The following is a 17,993-nucleotide window of genomic DNA, read 5'->3' on the forward strand; positions in this document are numbered from 1 at the left end:
ATACAGTAAAGTTTTATTTGATGAAAAAGAAGTAGAGTAAAATTTTAAACAGATATCTAGAAAATACACTGCCCAAACGGACCTTAAGCTTCTGTTTGGATGGTAAGGGCCGCAGTGCCCAGACCAAAGATTGCTCAAAGCCTCAAACCAGAGGTGGTCTTGATTACGGCTTCTTTAGAAGGATATTGGCAGGAAGGAAAACGTGGGGCTTGAATTGAAGGTGGGCTCACGTAAATTTTGATTGTGGACCTGGTTCTTGGTTGGAGATGGTCCATGTGAATCATGTGAAACATTTCGTATTTGGTGAGTTATATTATAAGATGAACAAAAGAATTTTAAATACTAAATTGTAGTATTCAACTCTACGCGTCTGAAAAAGAAAAAAACTCTGCGATTTTTAAAGACATATTCGATATGCGATGTGATTATTTGTTTCATTTAGTCATTCTTGGGAGGCCACGATGAAAAACAAGTAGGTGTTAGGGTATTATCTTGTCGTCTTGTACTTGATGAATTTTGGGTGGCTTGAGATTCGTTCATATTATGACAGGGAATGAAGAAATTGAAAACGACATCAAGAACCCTTGAGGATAAAGTAACGACTACATAGAGCCGATGAACAACTCGAATGACAAGCTTTGAGTGAAGAAAACGAGACAATAAGTAATGAGCTAACCATTGGGCTAGGCAGGGGAGGGTTTTTTAGATTTTTTTTTTCCAGTTATTAGATTTAGGATTCAAATCTTGTGTTTAACAATTAAAAAATGTGAGAAGGGTGGAAGGTTTTAAAAAATATAGATATATATGACCAGAGCTTTGGTTGATTGTTTAAAAAATTTATGCTCAACTCCACGAGTACAATTCTTAAGTTGTTAAAACTTTTATATGGAGATTGTCTAATACTCCTAACTTTCATTCGGAGTGTGTTTGGATGGGAAATTATTTGGTATAACTTTTTAAAAAATATATTGTAAAATGTTTTTGATGCGATGTATGCAAAATAAAAAAGTAATTGAAAAATGTTGTATTTAATGTAAGCGAATACATCTGTGTAAATAATAAATTATCCAAATAAATCTAATTTTAGACGACTAATTTATTTATGTGTGACCCATAGATTTCAAGTTCGAGTTATTAAGGAGTAGATGGAGTTCACTGTTGATTTTTTTTAAAAAAAAAAATCACTTTCGAAAATGGAGATAGGCACAAAAAAAAATTGGGGTAGGCCTAGTGAAACAATTCGGGAGAATTCACTTGAAAAAAGAACTATAATCTACGGCCGAGCCAACTCAGCCAATCCACTAACATGAAAAATAGTGGGGAGGCCGCTAGCTTCTCGCCAAAAATAGAAATAAGCATCTGTATACAATAAATGGAGAGAGAGAGAGAGAGAGAGAGAGAGAGGTGACATTTGGGATAAATATTTTGTGCTATTTTTTGAACTTTTAATTTTGTCTTTAAAAAAATAATTTGCACCCTAACCACCTAATCACATTTGTTAATATAATTTTTCATAACTCCCTTAAATATTGTAACTACCAAATTAACTATAACTATATTAGAAAAATTACTAATAAATTACACTTTTGTTATGAAAATTTTATATAAAATTTAATTTTGTAGAAAAATTAATATATCTATAAAAATTAGTAATCATTTTCAAACTGCACACATATTAGACGTGCTCTTAACACAGTAACAATGGGGCATTGGCCTTTGTGGCAGCTACTTGCTATTCACCAAAAAAAAAATAGAAATCAAAAAGAGCTGAGCTGTACCATATTTCACAGACGTCTCCTCCTAGTCTGTTTTTTTTTTTTCCTCTTCCCGCTACGATAGATCTAAGTTTATTCAAGTACATTCGTCTAGAGACCAATTAAAATAGCTTGTCACATTTTTGTGGCCAAAGGTCGGAAGCAAGATTTGATCCCTCACCTCCCACCAATATTGATGATGGCCACTGAGTTAAGCTCAATAATTTTCACAACTAATCTGCTTCCTTAACGTAATAGTGTGTGTGTTTATATATATATATATATATATTAGCGGTGCGTCACAAACAAGTCCAATCACCTACAAATTTTCCACTCTTTGGGTGAAAAGGGTATTTATGACGACTTTACAGGTGTGGAGTATTGAGAAGTACTGTGAGTTTTTTTTTTTTTTGTAATTGAAATCTTCTTATTTTTTTCAAGCAAGCTTTTGAGAAATCACTTATCACAAGGGCCAAAAAGAAATTTGGGCTGAAATAAAGGGAAAAAGAGTGGTTTGTAATTTGTTTTTCTTTTATTTACATGACTCATGATAATCAGCGTTAATTGTTAAGTTACATTTCATATTTACCAAAAGGAAGCTTTGTGATCAAAAGAAAAACATTAGGGGACAAAATCATAAATTTGTAGGACTTTGGGGCGGTGGCCCCCTCTCGAATCTCCATCCGTCCTTGCCTGTAAACTCCTCATGCCCGTTGCATAACTTGCATTGCATTGCATAACTTGCAGCAGAAAAGGTGTACGAAAATTTCCGTCCATATTCTCAAGTAGTTGCCTCTTTCTTCCACCATTTTCATCCCCTTACTATTCCAGGTCAAAATCCTTCCTTCTGGGTCATCGTTCTTGGTTTTCTACTCATCTTCGGTCTTTCTTTCTGTTTTTTTTGCTGCTTAATAGGTAAATCACGCTTTTGAACTGAATCTTAGCAACAAAGGTGGCGATCATACTTTATGGCCTTTTGTTAAATTTTCGGCTTTTTTATGCAAAAAAAGACTCCGAGATGAGTTGTGGGTCTCAAAATGAAGATTTAAGCATCGTTTCGGTGGAAAAAGAATGGGCCAGGTGTACAAGAAGGCGTGGTTATTTAGATGTTGGTTTTTAGCCCATCTCGAATTTTCAGAGATATGGGTGAACTTAAAGGCTTTAAAACATGAAAATGAAAGAAAAAGCATGCATTCCATTGGGGTCTCTGGAAATCTGAAAAAACAGAGTTTCATACAGTTTTAATTAGAACATTTCTATGTCGGCCAAAAAAGTAGATAAAATGAATGGGAAGCTAGTGACTTTTCGTGTTTTTTTTTTTTTTTTTTTGGTGGCTTGTAGAATGCTTGATGTGTTCGGTGTATGTCCAGAAAAGAGTGTGATGAACTCATGAAGCTGCAAAACATTTTAGAATTTTTTTTTACTTATTTTACTTGGGCAAAAGAAACTCTGTTCAAGTAATGATCATTTTTTCTGCTTTTCTTTTTTTTTTCCCCGAGTTCCAGCGCTTTTTTTTTTTTTTGGTTAGTGCCCATTTCGCTGATTTTTACGTATGCCTGTAAGAATAGCTTAGTACCGTGTTAAGAGGCATTTGCCTCTCCTTTGTATCCAAAAAAGAATAGCTTATTAAGCAAGAGTCATCAGGGAAGAATCTAATTTTTAATGGCCCATAACTATGAATGTTTAAAAGTTGCTTTGGAGAAACATTAACCTGATGTCTACTGTGTACTGACTGAATGCATTGTTTAGAGAATTAGTGGGATTTACATTTAATTATTGGATTTCAAAAAATTTGGTTTACCTTTTGATTCTTTAATTACTGACCACTGATTGAGTCAAGTATTGGCCGTTTGGATCTTTGATAAAAATGAAACTGTTGATCTTTCAAGCTTGCCTTTTCTCCCGTTCCATTGAAGTTCTAATTGTTTTCTTTTTTGACTATGAATTTTTTATTTACTTTGGATCTGACATTGAAGCTTTTTCAGTTCCTAGATGTGCATGTTATAGTCCTTGTAACTTCAAATTCTTTTCAGTTCCTGGCAAAACTTTTTCGGTTTATAGAGCTTTTACTCTGTTACAAACTAATATTTGGCTATATTCTTTTGCACAGACTGTAATTCTTCTACGGATATCCAAATTACAGTTAAAGATGGTAAGCTGAGCCTATATCTTGTTTAGAGAACACCTACGTGGGCAGCTTTTACCATATTTTATCTGAATGCTTGATTATTTCAGGTGTGAGTTCATTACTTATTAATTACTTGTGCTTTTCTAGATTTTTTAGCTCACTATCAGCTATTCCAAAGTTAGATTGAATGGCGAATCCTCTTTGGGATATATCACTATAAAACTACAAGAAACTGAAAACTTAGAAGTTGTATTGCATGTCAGATTTAGAGACAACTTGGGTTAACTTTTAGTTTTGTTGCAATTTCTTCTTTTCATATCATTGCTTAGTATTGCTTGCTTAATTGCATGTATATGGTGGCTTTTCCATAAACATAGAACTTGTGAAGTTTGTAATTACATTTTTGGTTTAATTATTTCATTATAGCTTTAGCATCTATATATTTGTCTTTCTTGAAGGATTCATCAAGCATTGAAAGTAATAGCATTGAATGGAATACCGAAGATGAACTTGACGTGGATAACATATCCTCTTCTAGTTCACATCAAGATCAAATTGCAGATTTTGCGCCGGTAATGATCTAAACTTGAACATTCTCTTACTCTTCCTTTTTTGCTGACATTGCTTGCTTACAATACCCAATAAGATGCGTACTGCATTTAACAGGTATGAAAATCTGAGTGTAAACCTTTAAGAATGCAGTTAACGTTTAGTATTTGTTGTCATGCTGTGCTAGCTGGTGCTAAATAGTGGATTCCCTATTAGGATTTGTGATGTTGTTATTTTGTTGTCGGACCATCTGATTTCGTATTAATGTATCTGAACTTGTCAATTCCAGTCGAGTTCTTCTTGTAACTGTCGAGGCTCAAACACCATTCATCAGTTTTTGCAAATGGGATTTTCAAAGGAAATGGTTATCAAAGCAGTAAAGGAGAATGGTAATTCTTGCTTTCCTGATTTGAGCTAATAGGGTTTCTGTGCATTGGAAAAATCTAATTCAGTTTAGTTTTGATATTGTCAGGACAAAATGAAGGAGCAGTGCTGGATGCTCTTTTGGCATATAAGGTAAGCAACTCTTTGCTCTCTCTAAAGTTACTTGCAGCACTTTGTCAGTCTTGCATATGCATAAGCATCCAGGTGTTTTTATTGTTTTTGAGCATCCACTTATGCAGGCTAAGACAGATCTCAAGTAAAGATCTATGACGTTTTCATGGTTTTTCTTTAAGCTTTTTGAGGCTGGGGGATAAGCTATGTGTCGATAGTCCAGAAAACTTGATGCTGTGACTCTGTATCAGAAGTTGTCTTTGAAACATAATTTTCTATTTCAGGAAAATTTATTCAATTACTCTGTGTTTAAAGTTATTTCTTAAACGTAATTCCATTTTCACAAGATGTGCTAGTATATATCTTGTAACATAGTGGAATCAACAATGTTATCATGCAGATTAAAACTGAAGGTAAAGTATTGCTGCTCGTTAGTTTTGAAATTGCATAACAGTTCTAATATGTTAAATCACCTAGAATAATCAGTTGGTATGTGGTTATACAGCATAAGAGCACTAGTATTATCCTTTCACTTCTGGTTGATAGACCTTTTTCAATTGCTTATCCTCTATCTTAGACCCGTCGTCAAGCTGTGACTGCCAAAAGCATGATTTGACAAAGCTAGTATGCAAGTAAAATCTTTCCATTCATCCTTATAGAGTGTGTTCATAATGCACATGTACCTGAATTGCAGACCTTTGAGGAATCACCAGAGGATGAGCATGTCCTTGATGATCCATGCCATGCTGAGCTAGCTAGCAATGTCTTGGATGTCTACCCTGACAAGGAAATTTGTGAAAACGAGGTGTTTCTTTTCTTCTGTTATAACATGACTGACTGATGTTACTAATAAAATTTTGTTACCCTGTTATTACAAATTATTGTAAAATTAAAGAACAATGGAGTTCAGCTTGGAGTTTCCAAGGACTACTTAATTGCAAGCCACAAGTGGAAGCTTGACAATTTAGCAATTTCCTGTTTTGATAATGCTCTTTTACATGGATAGAACTATATGGTGATCTTTTTTCTCATTCTTTTCCGTTCAGGAATTCAAAAATCTATCAACTGAAAAGGACAGAACTGTGTCTCTTCTAGTTGAGATGGGCTACCAAGCTGAGGAGGCTTTGGCTGCTATTGATAGATGCAGTTTGTATTCTATGTTTTACTTGTTTGACTGTTTTATGTCTATTTATATTTTACCCCAGGAGCAAAACGTGGGGATTTTAGACGAACGAATTGTCCTTAAGAATGGCACTTCTGAATGATGAGTAAATTTATAAGGTTAAAACCTTCTGTGCTACTGGATTGGATTTTGGAGGTCATGTAAACTTTTCTCTATTGGGGGTTATTTGATTTTTGAGTACCTTGTCCATAATAAACATCAACTGATCCACCAGGCCTAGACACCCCAATAGCAGAGCTAGTAGAGTTTATCAGTGCTGCTCAGTTTGCGTATCATACAGATGCACAGCTTGGAGAACTGTCCTACGACAATAAGATTCATCAGCACCAAAAGGTATGTGTTCTCTTTCTGAGTGAGCTTACATGCTCAAGTGATCTCAGGTTTCTGAATCAACTTTATACGATGTTTCTCATTGGTTTCCCGAAGTTGAATGGACCTGTTTACATGTCAAAAAAGAAGAGGAAGTTTTATGACAATGAAATGCGGAAGCTCCAGAAACAACGCAAGTATCTTGAGAAACAGCCAATGGATCATGATAATGAGATAGTTCATCTGCCAAATCCCATGGTAGGATTTGGAGTCCCAAATCAGCCATCACCTGTTTTGTTTCAAAGAAGAATTCCTGATGAAGCTGAAGGCCGGCCATATTTTTACTTTGAGAATGTCGCACTCGCTCCTAAAGGAGTTTGGCACACAATGTCACGCTTCCTATATTACATAGATCCTGAGTTTGTAGACTCAAAATTCTTCTGTGCAGCTGCAAGAAAGAGAGGCTACATACACAACCTTCCCATCGAAAATAGATCCCAACTCTTGCCCACCCCGCCTTCTACCATACATGAGGCACTACCACATACAAAGCAGTACTGGCCTTCTTGGGACAAAAGAATGCAGTTGAATTGTATACTGACATGTATTGGAAGTGCTAAACTCACGGATAGGATAAAGAAGGCAGTTGAGAAATCGGGTGATGAGCCTTTACCAGGTGTTAAGAAGTATGTTATTCAACAGTGCAAAAAATGGAACTTGATTTGGGTTGGAAAGAATAAGGTTGCACCACTTGAACCCCATGAAATGGAAATGCTAATGGGCTTCCCGCCAAACCACACACGTGGTGGAGGAATTTCTCGCACAGAACAGTATACAGTCCTTGGTAATGCTTTCCAGGTTAGCATCTTAAAGTGAATATTTTGTGTTCCTTGGTTTTTAGTAAATAAAGTCTATCTGAACTATTTGGATTTTTCTGTCAGGTTGACACAGTTGCTTATCATCTTTCCGTGTTGAAGAGGATGTTCCCGGACGGAATTAGCGTGCTATCACTGTTCTCTGGAATTGGTGGAGCTGAAGTGGCATTGCACCGGCTTGGGATTCCCCTCAGGAATGTTGTTTCTGTTGAGATATCAGAAACTTGCAGAAAAATACTTCAAAGTTGGTGGGATGAAACCAATCAACAAGGCAAGCTAATTCACTTTCATGATATCCGAATGGTCACTGCACATGAGCTAGAGAAATGCATGTCGACATTTGGCGGTTTCGATTTAATCATCGGTGGGAGCCCTTGCAATAATCTTGCAGGAGGCAATCGGTCTACTAGGAATGGGCTTGAAGGTTCAAAGTCTTGTTTGTTCTTTGAGTATTATAGGATCATTGAACTTGTTAGATCAATGATGAGGCATCGTTGAGGTGGATGTAATTTTTCCCGTGGATGCTTGACACTTGCTTCTACACCTTGTGATAACAATTTCCTTGCCAGAGGATCAGGGCTTTATTGTCTAGAGAGTATGGATGCAAGTACCTCTTTTGTCTATCATACTTGTGTTGAAGGAGTTCTGTAGCAGTTAATTACTGGTCAATACTGTTTCTAGTTTTGCTTATTATGGTAACTCTACCACTAGGTAGGTGATGAATGCCGCGCGCAGATTGTTCTGAATTTCGGTAGCTGGTAGCTACTGATGTCTTCATGCATGTTTCGAGTTTTCGAGATCCCTCAAGGGAAGTACAGGTGACTCCGACAATCTGCAAGCGCATTATGAAGAAATTAACTCATTCTTGAGCTCATTGTGTTTTTTAAGATCAAATAAGGCAACAAGCAAAAACCCGCAGTTTCGGAAACTGCTATTAGTTCCGTATTGGAAAGATAACTGCTGGTGCTGCTGCATTACACGCGTATTGATTTTAAAATTTTCTGTTTTTCTTTTAAGGAGGAATATTACAAATCCTTGAGTTGCAGTCTGAGCTCCGAGATGCAATAGAATTTTGTTCTGACTTGATACGGGTGTGTGAAACTGAAAACTTTATTTCATTTAATTTTATTTTTTGCCAGTTTTTAATTTGAGGATAGATACTCTGAAATTTAATCCCTTCAATTAAACGGTAAAAGTTTTTCTTTCAAACTTTCCTGCTCCTCGGTCGTCACTCGTGAAATTCAAAAGCAAGAATAGCACGTAAGACAGGAATTCTCATTAACATTGATTTATCTTGCATCAGGCTGCGACAGAGGTTGCTTCCAAAGGAACAACAGCATATGAACGTGAATATTAGAGCTAAACCAACCAAAACAAAAGGATGAGACTCAATTGGACGGGAAATAGTTAGTAACCATTCCCAAATCTGCCCGTTTCATGATGAGACTCAACCGGACGGGATCAGTGTCAGATGGAAATCCTTTGATCCCACAACAAAGGATGCTCATCCATACAACACCAGATAGTTTATTGAGGAGTTTGAGAAAGTTCAAGAATTTAGCCAGGAAATTCAAGGCCAAAATTGATGCACACTTTCATATGGATCGGAAATGCCAAACTGCATCATGAGCGGGGCAGCGTTAGTAGATAATTTTCCACTATTCAAGTGTGCATTGGAAAGTTAAAAAGAGGCCAACATTGGCATAATCTTCATGAAAGTATCGATTGGAAATACCAAACTCTATCACAGGTCCCACGATGTCACTGCATGGTTTCTCACTGTTAAGGTCTTTTATTGGATATTTTCAAGCCAAGTACACCTGGACACTAGCAGTTGTAATCAGTTGACATACAGGACAAACATTAACTAATCCTTCACAATCTTTACATAAGCAGAGGTGTCTACAAGGCATCAATAGAACAGACACCTCCTTCGCTTTGCATGTCCTGCAAATCGTGTTCCCTTTCGCTGCAGTAGACTTTCCAGACCCACCGGGAACACTGAGGTGGTAGTTTGGATCTATGCAAGAGGCTGCATCGTCATTGTCACTGTCACCAAACCCTTCTTTCCCTTGGTCAGCAGCACCTTGCAGGGCTTGTTGAAGGTTGGCTTTCAAGATATTGACGACTGACTCATTGTACTTGGCCCTATAGCACCATTGTTGAGCTTCAGTTGCGACTTGTTTCATTCTCTCAGCCAGTTCCCTGTTCTTGCGATTGATGTTCTCTAACTCGATATCTTTCTCTTGTAACTTCTTACTGACACCTTTCTCTATGGCACTTAAAAAGGAAGCCATGTGTCTCTTCTTCATGTCCCTTACTCCTTTGGCAAGATATTCCTCCTGCACAAAAAGAAAAAAGCATGCGTAAATAATACATCCACATATACTGAATGCAAGAGAGTAAAGAATCCAAATGAATAAACAAGTTAACGAGGGCTAATGATATTTTTAAGGCATCATGCTAGCATGATAAAAATTAACACACAACAAAGTAAAGAAATACTCAGCGTCTTAAACAAACTTTTCCTCCCAAATCCATCATCAGGTTTTTCCACATAGGCCACAAATGACCGCATATTGCGTCTTTGATAATTAACTGGGTAAAAACTTTACCAGAAACCTGATCAAATTGTTGAATTAAAATGCAAATACTATTCCTCTCCAACAAAGAAAAACAAACAAAAGAGAGAGGCACTTCACAAACTGCCATGGTCATTTATGGTTCTTCACTTACTACAACCTGGGATGCTCAAAATATGGATTAACTAAATTTTGTCTCCAATAATAGCTATCCCTCTCTGCCCCTGTCAAAACTAGATATGATAAAGTATTCAGAATCCATATGTAATTCACCAAGATGATTCCCGCATTCTGGACAGAATGATTATACAGAAACAACACATGCTGGCTACAAAACTAGGACTGGATCAAGTAAACTTTCAGTTGAAAGTGGTGGAGTCCATCAAAATTTAAAAAACCAAAATGTAAGAAAAGTGAAATGTAGACCGAGTAGCCAAACAATGATGCTGAGAAATTCAATGTAAAAGCGAGAATATAAGGTCATTAAACTATCCAGCATAGGGGAATAGCAAAAGCCTAAGCATTTTAACCTATTTCATTAACTGAAACAGACAGTTGCCTGTGCAGAGGAGGAGTCCAATAATACCTGAGCTTTAATATACTGATCAAGTTCTTCTTTCTGCCGGTCAAGTTCAGTTCTGATACTGTCACCAGCTGACCAGATAATTGATGATGCTGCTGTCATACTTCCACTTGCTGAGGTTACAGAAGAATTACGTTCTTCATCATCATATGATAACCTTAAACCAGTTGATACAGGATTCTGGTTAGGAATGCGTGCCTTTCGATCCACTTCATCATGATAAATGTTGTTATTCAAAGAAATGTGAAGCTTCTGCTGACTTGCAATTGCTTCTGCTTCCCGGCTTCGTTTATTAGGCCGAAGAAGGGTAGCATTATGCTCATTTCCAAAATAATTTACTGGATCAGCATTAAATCCATAGGACACTGTCACACAAAGACAAAATGTAAAATGCTCGTCAGAATTTATTTAAGAGTCATAAGACCAAAACGTTATAGAAGGTGATCAACAACTATACTTACAAGAAGATATGTAGCACAAAACAACCATTGAAACAGTAATAGAGCTACATGGAAGAGGGAATTTTCAAACTCTCCTTGTTGTCATAGGTCATAGTTAATACAATTCTTGAGCACAAGGTATCCAAAAGAGAACTCTTATCTATGTCAGTTATGCAGTAACCTACATTTTCTTCTCCTATAAACAAATTTTAGTATCTAACTGGAATAGCTTTGGTGTGCCCCGCCTTGATATTCCAAGAAAGTTCTCCAAGACGATTAATATGTTATTGGCTTCTTTTTCACTTACAACTAAGTCTACTACATGATAGTAACTAATATGGGAATACTGGCAAGCTATGCAGAAGTAGAAGCCATCAGAGACCATTTACTTTGATGATTTACCAAATTCAATAATTAGTTGGCAAGTCAACTTGTCTAATTAATGCTTATGAATATCGGTTACAAGGCAATTATTAGCCAACCAGTTCTTGCCAATGCCTAAATAAACTACCAGACATGCTATATGTGGCAGTATTTCTTCACAGAAACATGCTTCACATTGATGAAGATGGTTCATCTAATTACTAAAGACAAATTTAAAAAAAAAAACAGAAGTCCAGGACTGACAGTGAGACAACACCACCATTAACTTCACAGACAAGATCCAAAAAATAACAGTTTTGCACAAACTGAAAAAGGCTAATGACAACTTTGCAGAGAGATATTGAGGATTTATATAGACATTAAGAACCAAAATAGCAAGAAAGAAAAACAATAGTTGTGTTTTTTCTAGAGGACATTAAATACATCAAACCACCAATACACAACAAATATCTAATTTACTCACTGGCTACAAGAAAATTGAAAAAAAAAAAAAAGAGTATCTTAAGGCAAATATCATGCTAACTTCAACAAGCCACATGCAAGTGAAAGCTCAGAAGTTTGAGATACTGTCTACATCCATTATATACTCCACGTAGAAACAATTGAATAAACAAAGTCAACAACAACAAACAACTAAATATATAAAAGTCCATCAACACGCCCCCCCCCCACCCCCGGGGGGGGGGGGTGGGGGTTACCAGGGAATTACTAAAATCATGTGAATCCAGGTAAAAAATCAACATGGCATCAAGTCATTTTGCAGTCAAAAGAGTAGGCAAACTGCACAAACTGTCATACTTTGCCAGTCACATAAACAGAAACTCACAGTTTCCAAATAGCTGTAGCTGATTTGCTGCAGTAGCAGGGAACTGAACACGACTCTCATCAATAAAAACTGGTAGTGATGAGTTACCATTATTTTCTTCAAACATTTTTTAGGACCAACAAGTAATTCACCAGGATGCTCTTTCGACTAAACAAAATTTATGATGACCAGCAATAATCTACCTGCAGAAAAAGAAAAAATAACTAATGCTATACAGAATGCTGATTAAGTTGCAGCAAATAGAATGCTGATTAAACTTCTCTGGCAGCACATTTTCCACAACAACAAATTTATAGAGCAAAAAGTCAGGCAACAAATCAAATTCCCGAGAAAACTGCCATTGTCAGTGCCCCATTTTCTATACAAGCACATCACCCATCTCATCAGATGAGCTTAAAAAATGGCAAAACCTGGAATTCCCCATGGCATCACTACATTTACATCTAGATCATATGCATGCAACAAACTCAGCAGTTAAAGATCTTTTCTCTCTTTTTTTTTTTTTCCTTTTAAGGTTCTCTCCACAGCCGCTTTTTTCCAGTCATCATACAATATACTAGTACAATAAAATATACAAAACGGAACCGAAACTAATTTAAACACTACAAGACAACAAAATGGTTCATTTGTAGCAAATCCTTTCTTCAGATAAAATCATGAAAACCAAAGGCCAATTTATTCTAATCAAATCACAACTTTTTCAACAGAAAATGGATAGGAAACGGAAAACGTTGATCTTCAGAAATATTAAGAAAGAAATATTACAAAGCTCCGCAGTGGTTAAAAGATCTATTCATTATCTGTTTTGGCTACTTCTCGCAGATTAAATAGAGGAGGGTTCTTTCAAAAAAAAACTACCTGGAAGTCACCTTTGGGGAGAGCCAACAAGGAATTCAATCCCACTCAAAATCAATCCTGCAGAATCCAATCAGCACATTTCAGAAAATGAAAAATAAAAAAGAACCCACTTGAAAAAAAAAAGAAAAAGCAATGCAATAATCAGAAGGAGCATACCCCAAGACAAAACCACAGAGAAAAGGGCGTTCTGGAACTAGAGAAATATATGCTGTAAAATAAATGAGGAAAGGGAGAGCGGAGATGAAGAGAAAAGGATGAGAGTAACCGATGGGGGAATGGAATCAGAATGGTTTTATCATTTATTGGAGAAAGAAGAGATGGAGAAATAGATGGGATCAGGAATATACATGAAAAAGAAAATGGATGATAAATAAATACTAGTAATTATTTACGGGAAATGTGAGGACGAACAGGAATATGAAGAAGAAGAAGAAAAGAAACGGAGGGGGGGGGCGTGGAGCGTTGTGGAGCGGGCCCAAGAGCTGAGGAGGCACGTTGCGGCAGGGCATATATGATAAATTTTCGATGCACGCATTCACCGAATTAAATCTTCTGGAATCACGCTAACGCTTGCTATCACTGACTACTCATCTTCTCCTCCTATTCTTCTTTTTTTTATTATGATTAATATTCTACCGACCATTTTAATTATCATGTCTTCAATTAGATTCGTCATTAAATTATGAAATAAATAATTTAAAATATTTAAAATATAAATCTCTTTCATTATTGAGAGGTAAAAATTAAAATGATGCTCCCCTAAAAATTGATAAAACTTTCTTCATTTTCCTGGTAGATTTTGTTCTTTTCTTTTTTTTTCTGGTAGTTAGCAATCCCTTTTTTTTTTCCGTTCTTTTGGATGCATATTGATTCATTCTCTCTCTCTCTCATTATTCATTGTCTTCCCCTCCCTCAGCCTGACTCAGCACCCTGTTGTTGCTATTATTAATTGTCATTCCAATCTACCCCTCCGGTTTTTCCCACCACCACCTCTACCAAGATATGGTCGGAAATTTTGCAATTCAATATGACTATACTGTCCCTTGCTGCTTTGTAAGTATTAATTTTCTTTTTTGGTGAAAAGGTTGACTAGGAAATGAAAATGTTGTGTTGGGACTTGGGAGACGTATTTAAGCTGTCAACACTTGATTCTTCAGAAAGAAAGAAAGAAAAATTACTAGTGTGAGAGCCTAATTTGCAATTCAAATAAAGTAGGTAGAGGCTGTCCTACTTGCGCCAAATGATGGAGTTTTGATTATCATAATCAACAACCATGAGTTATGCTTCCAATCACAACCTAATTTCAAGAAAGAATCGGATGCGCATTGAAGACCCACAAATCACGAGTCACCATAACATTTGCACGGTGGAACGTATTTCCATCTAGAAATATGGACGTAGTCCTTAGACAAGTATTCGGATTGACAAATTTCCAGCTTTCGGTGGGATTTTGATGCTGAAAATCTTTCCATTGGAAGTCAGTTTTGGTTTAAAAATGAAATGGTTTTTCTTGACATATATGCCTTCTTTATTCGTCACCTAGGTTGTATTTCAACTCCAGGTTCTTGATTTCTAAACAAGATTAATTTGCTTAAATGAGTAGTAGGTTTCTTCCACTGCATGCATGATGGCACTACCATAATGGTTGAAATGTATAAGCAACGACCGTAAATTGATTATGTATTATAGACTTTATAGCCCTTCATTACTCCTGAATGATTTGTGTGAAAGGAATGCCCCGCACACGGCACTAATCACTCCTGTTTTCTAAATGGTGCACGCACAACTTTTGAATAAGCATATCGATTGCTGCACTTAAAGAGATAATTGCAATTTTGATCCTTAATATTTTGGTTGCGTGCTAAACTAGTTTCTAAAGTTTTAGTCAAAACAAATTTAGTTCCCACAATTTCTAATTTTGGGCAAATTTAGAACAATTAACGGAAAAATAGTAATAACTAACGGTCAAAACTAAATTAGTGTTAGTCAAAAGTTTTGACTTTACATTTTTAGTCCCCAGTGTTTGAACTTTCGATCAATATAGTCCCTTGAATCTCAAGTAGTCATAATTAGGAATTTTAAGATAAAATAAAATGTCATTTGAATTAAATCTATTAAAAATGTATTCCTAAATTCCTACAAAAATTTTACGAAAACCCTTTATATCAAAAAAAATCATTATATTAACCCAAGAAGTATCTTCTTGTTGAATAAGTTACGATTAGATGACAATATGCAAGTAGTATACAAAATAAATTTACTCAAATATAAAAGGGAAATTCTAGTTTTAATGTAAAAGTTTATTATCATGACTACTACACAAATTCTTGCATGACTTGTGGATATAGGCCTCAAATTGCTGTAGTTAGAAGTTGTGATTATAAAATATAATCAAGGTGAGTACCGATATGAAGTGCTTTTAGGAACTTTTCAAAACACTTCTTTTTGTTTCTTGTTGTCTTCCTAACTATTAAAATCTAAAGTTTCAATATTTAGTTTGGTATTCATGTACCTTGATATTTATGAGTAATTCTAATAATCTTATAAAATATAAACTTAATTTCAAATTCAATTGACAACCCAATGAATACAAAAGTAAAAAAAAAAAAAAAAAAAGGATCAACTTAATTTACTTATAATATATATTTTTCACATTCTAAAATGATTTAAGTAAATCGTTTGATTATCACTAAAAGGTAAAAGAAATGATAGAAATTATTATCAGCTAATTATTTAATAATAATTACATATATTATACCAAATTGGAGACTAATTATGCAAAAGAGAAGAAGTATATGAGAAATTAATGGAATGACAAATGCAATGGAATAAAAAAAAAAGAAGAAAAAGAAGTTTAACTGGAATTCTTATTACCCATTTTATATAATTTTATTATAATTTGTGTTTCGCTTCATTCTAAAAGTCTCGATACTGCTATTCAGATTTTATGAGACTATAATGATTTAATTTCCAAATATTAGGGACCTAAAATACAAAGCCTAAATTGTTGACTGATGGCATTTAGATTTTGACTGTTAGTTAATACTGAATTTTTGTCAATTGTTCTAAATATGCCTAATATCATAAACGTTGGAGGCTACATTTATTTTGATTGAAATATTCAGGACCAATTTGGTACATAGACTAAATATCGGTGTCTAAAACTACATTTGCATCTCCCAAATTTCTAGTGGAGAAAGTGCAACATTCCTTATCAACGAGGAAACTGTTGGTGTCGTTGACTTCCAAAATTAGACTTAGATAAATCTTCCCAACAATTTTGTTTACTTTACTTTGCGCTAGTTCCCCGCATTGATTCATATTCTATTTGTAAAGAATATATGATAGCACCACCACCACCACATACAGTTATTATAGCACCACATCTAGTTATTGCTTATCCAAATTTCTTTATCCTTGTGTATACAACATTTTAGGCATGCCAAAGTGCAACAAGTTCGTTCCAAAACTACTAACTAGGAATTTTCTTTTTAATTTTTTTATTAATTTATTACATACGAATAATGTGCATATTATCACTGTGTTGGAAACATAATAATTAATTTGAATTTGAATTTGAAATTCAAATTCAAATTATACGTATGTATTATGTATCTAATCGTGATTCGATATACATTATTAGTGTATATGAGTTTTTTTTTTGGTTTGGAGGATAGTTTTCTATTTTCTGAGTAACTTCTTGCAATATGCCAAAAAATTGGTGACCATAAGCATCCTTTCAATGTTCAAACGTCTTGCTGAACTTGCTTAGGTCAAGGGTAATTTGGGCACGAAATTTGGGAGGGGGAAATATCAAATATGGAACGGACCCATTAACCCAACACAACAATAAAGCAGGAAACGGAGCACAGAGTCAGAAAAAGGGTAGCCCAGGAAATGGGTGCGGGAAGATGCGGGGTCCACGTTCTCCTGCACCAGCTTTGCAGTTGGCGGGTAAACTTTGGCGGGTGAGCAAACGACGAAGTATTGAGTATTGACCCCGTTATACCCGAAAGTGGTTGGCTAATACGCGGACCACTGGTGCGGCTATTTTTGTACATTCCTGCGAAAGACTAGAAAATTAATGTTCGAAGTATGAAATATCAATTCAATGGATATATGAAAACAATCTGACAATAATGCGGCGGTTGAAGACAAAATAACATTTCAACCTACCCAATTTGATTGATTTAGTTGGTTACACAAATAAGGTTGAGTAATTGATGGAGCGTTGGGCAATTTATATATATATATATATTTTTTTTTTTATTTTTTTTGGGTCAGGGAAGAATAGTTTATTCTGTTAGATTTTGTTCGAGTTGGCCCAAACACAAAAAGAAAAAAGAAAATCTAATTTGAGCCAAAATGGATGTTAGTGCTAATTTATGATTATCTTGTGGTCATATGGACTATTACTGTATTTCTATTTTCTTAACGTGAGGATTATATATTATTAACACCTCACCAATGCACCTAGACGGATAAGTGTTTTTATCAAAAAGAAGACATGTTTAACGCTAAAAGCATGTTAATTAACTTTTATACAAAAAATATTTACGTATTTATTTTTTGGCTACTAACTAAGACAAGGAGTACTAGTGCCTTTCCGCATAAAAATTTATGGGCAGTTTAACTTCATGTTTATGTTTTTTTAGCGGTGGTGACTCTGTGAATGTGTGTAGTGGTCATTGGCTGTAAATGATTCTTTAATGTTGAAATTGGATAATAATAGAAAAACTTGAGAATTAAGATCCCGTGTAATCACCGCTCCAGGCGACGAATCTGAACGAGCTTGCACAAGTCAAATTGACTCTTTCCGCAACACGCCTACCGGCTACCGGTCGCATCCATCATCCTTGACCTTATACTCTTATTGTTTCCATTTCCGAGGCGTGGGGGCGGCGGCGATTGGCTTTTAGTTTTGTTCGTTCTTTATTTAGGTTGCGGGATTCTGCTAGAGCAATTTGGTAATTTGCACCGTATTCCCCATTGAAAAGTGGACGAGTCTAGTTTCTCAATCTGACAGC

General features: G+C 35.5%; 2 protein-coding genes across 8 annotated transcripts; one reads left to right on the forward strand and one right to left on the reverse strand.

Moving 5' to 3' along the window:
• The first annotated feature begins 2,372 nt into the window (after positions 1 to 2,372).
• Positions 2,373 to 7,916, forward strand: LOC113718821 (DNA (cytosine-5)-methyltransferase DRM2). Of its 6 annotated transcripts, none has more exons than XM_072071592.1 (10): positions 2,374 to 2,585; positions 3,865 to 3,906; positions 4,341 to 4,454; positions 4,721 to 4,820; positions 4,904 to 4,947; positions 5,621 to 5,731; positions 5,973 to 6,072; positions 6,324 to 6,442; positions 6,536 to 7,276; positions 7,360 to 7,916. In XM_072071592.1, exons 2-10 carry the CDS (start codon positions 3,904 to 3,906, stop codon positions 7,789 to 7,791), a joined length of 1,764 nt encoding a protein of 587 aa, XP_071927693.1. In that variant the 5' UTR covers positions 2,374 to 2,585; positions 3,865 to 3,903; the 3' UTR covers positions 7,792 to 7,916. The 6 variants fall into 6 exon arrangements, with proteins under 6 accessions (XP_071927696.1, XP_071927692.1, XP_071927695.1 ...); XM_072071593.1 differs by having other exon boundaries at positions 6,566 to 7,276; XM_072071595.1 differs by having other exon boundaries at positions 2,373 to 2,669; positions 3,865 to 3,989; positions 6,324 to 7,276.
• A 1,146-nt stretch (positions 7,917 to 9,062) lies between these two features.
• Positions 9,063 to 13,433, reverse strand: LOC140021525 (probable BOI-related E3 ubiquitin-protein ligase 3). Of its 2 annotated transcripts, none has more exons than XM_072072560.1 (5): positions 13,123 to 13,433; positions 12,967 to 13,023; positions 12,109 to 12,290; positions 10,462 to 10,823; positions 9,063 to 9,635 (listed from the first exon to the last, which is right to left on the reverse strand). In XM_072072560.1, the coding sequence occupies exons 3-5, from the start codon at positions 12,212 to 12,214 to the stop codon at positions 9,099 to 9,101; spliced, it is 1,005 nt and encodes a 334-aa protein (XP_071928661.1). In that variant the 5' UTR covers positions 12,215 to 12,290; positions 12,967 to 13,023; positions 13,123 to 13,433; the 3' UTR covers positions 9,063 to 9,098. The 2 variants fall into 2 exon arrangements, with proteins under 2 accessions (XP_071928661.1, XP_071928662.1); XM_072072561.1 differs by having other exon boundaries at positions 12,109 to 12,286; positions 13,123 to 13,261.
• Between the last annotated feature and the right edge of the window lie 4,560 nt (positions 13,434 to 17,993).

Source organism: Coffea arabica, chromosome 11e, assembly GCF_036785885.1.
Source record: "Coffea arabica cultivar ET-39 chromosome 11e, Coffea Arabica ET-39 HiFi, whole genome shotgun sequence".
Taxonomy (NCBI): Eukaryota; Viridiplantae; Streptophyta; class Magnoliopsida; order Gentianales; family Rubiaceae; genus Coffea; species Coffea arabica.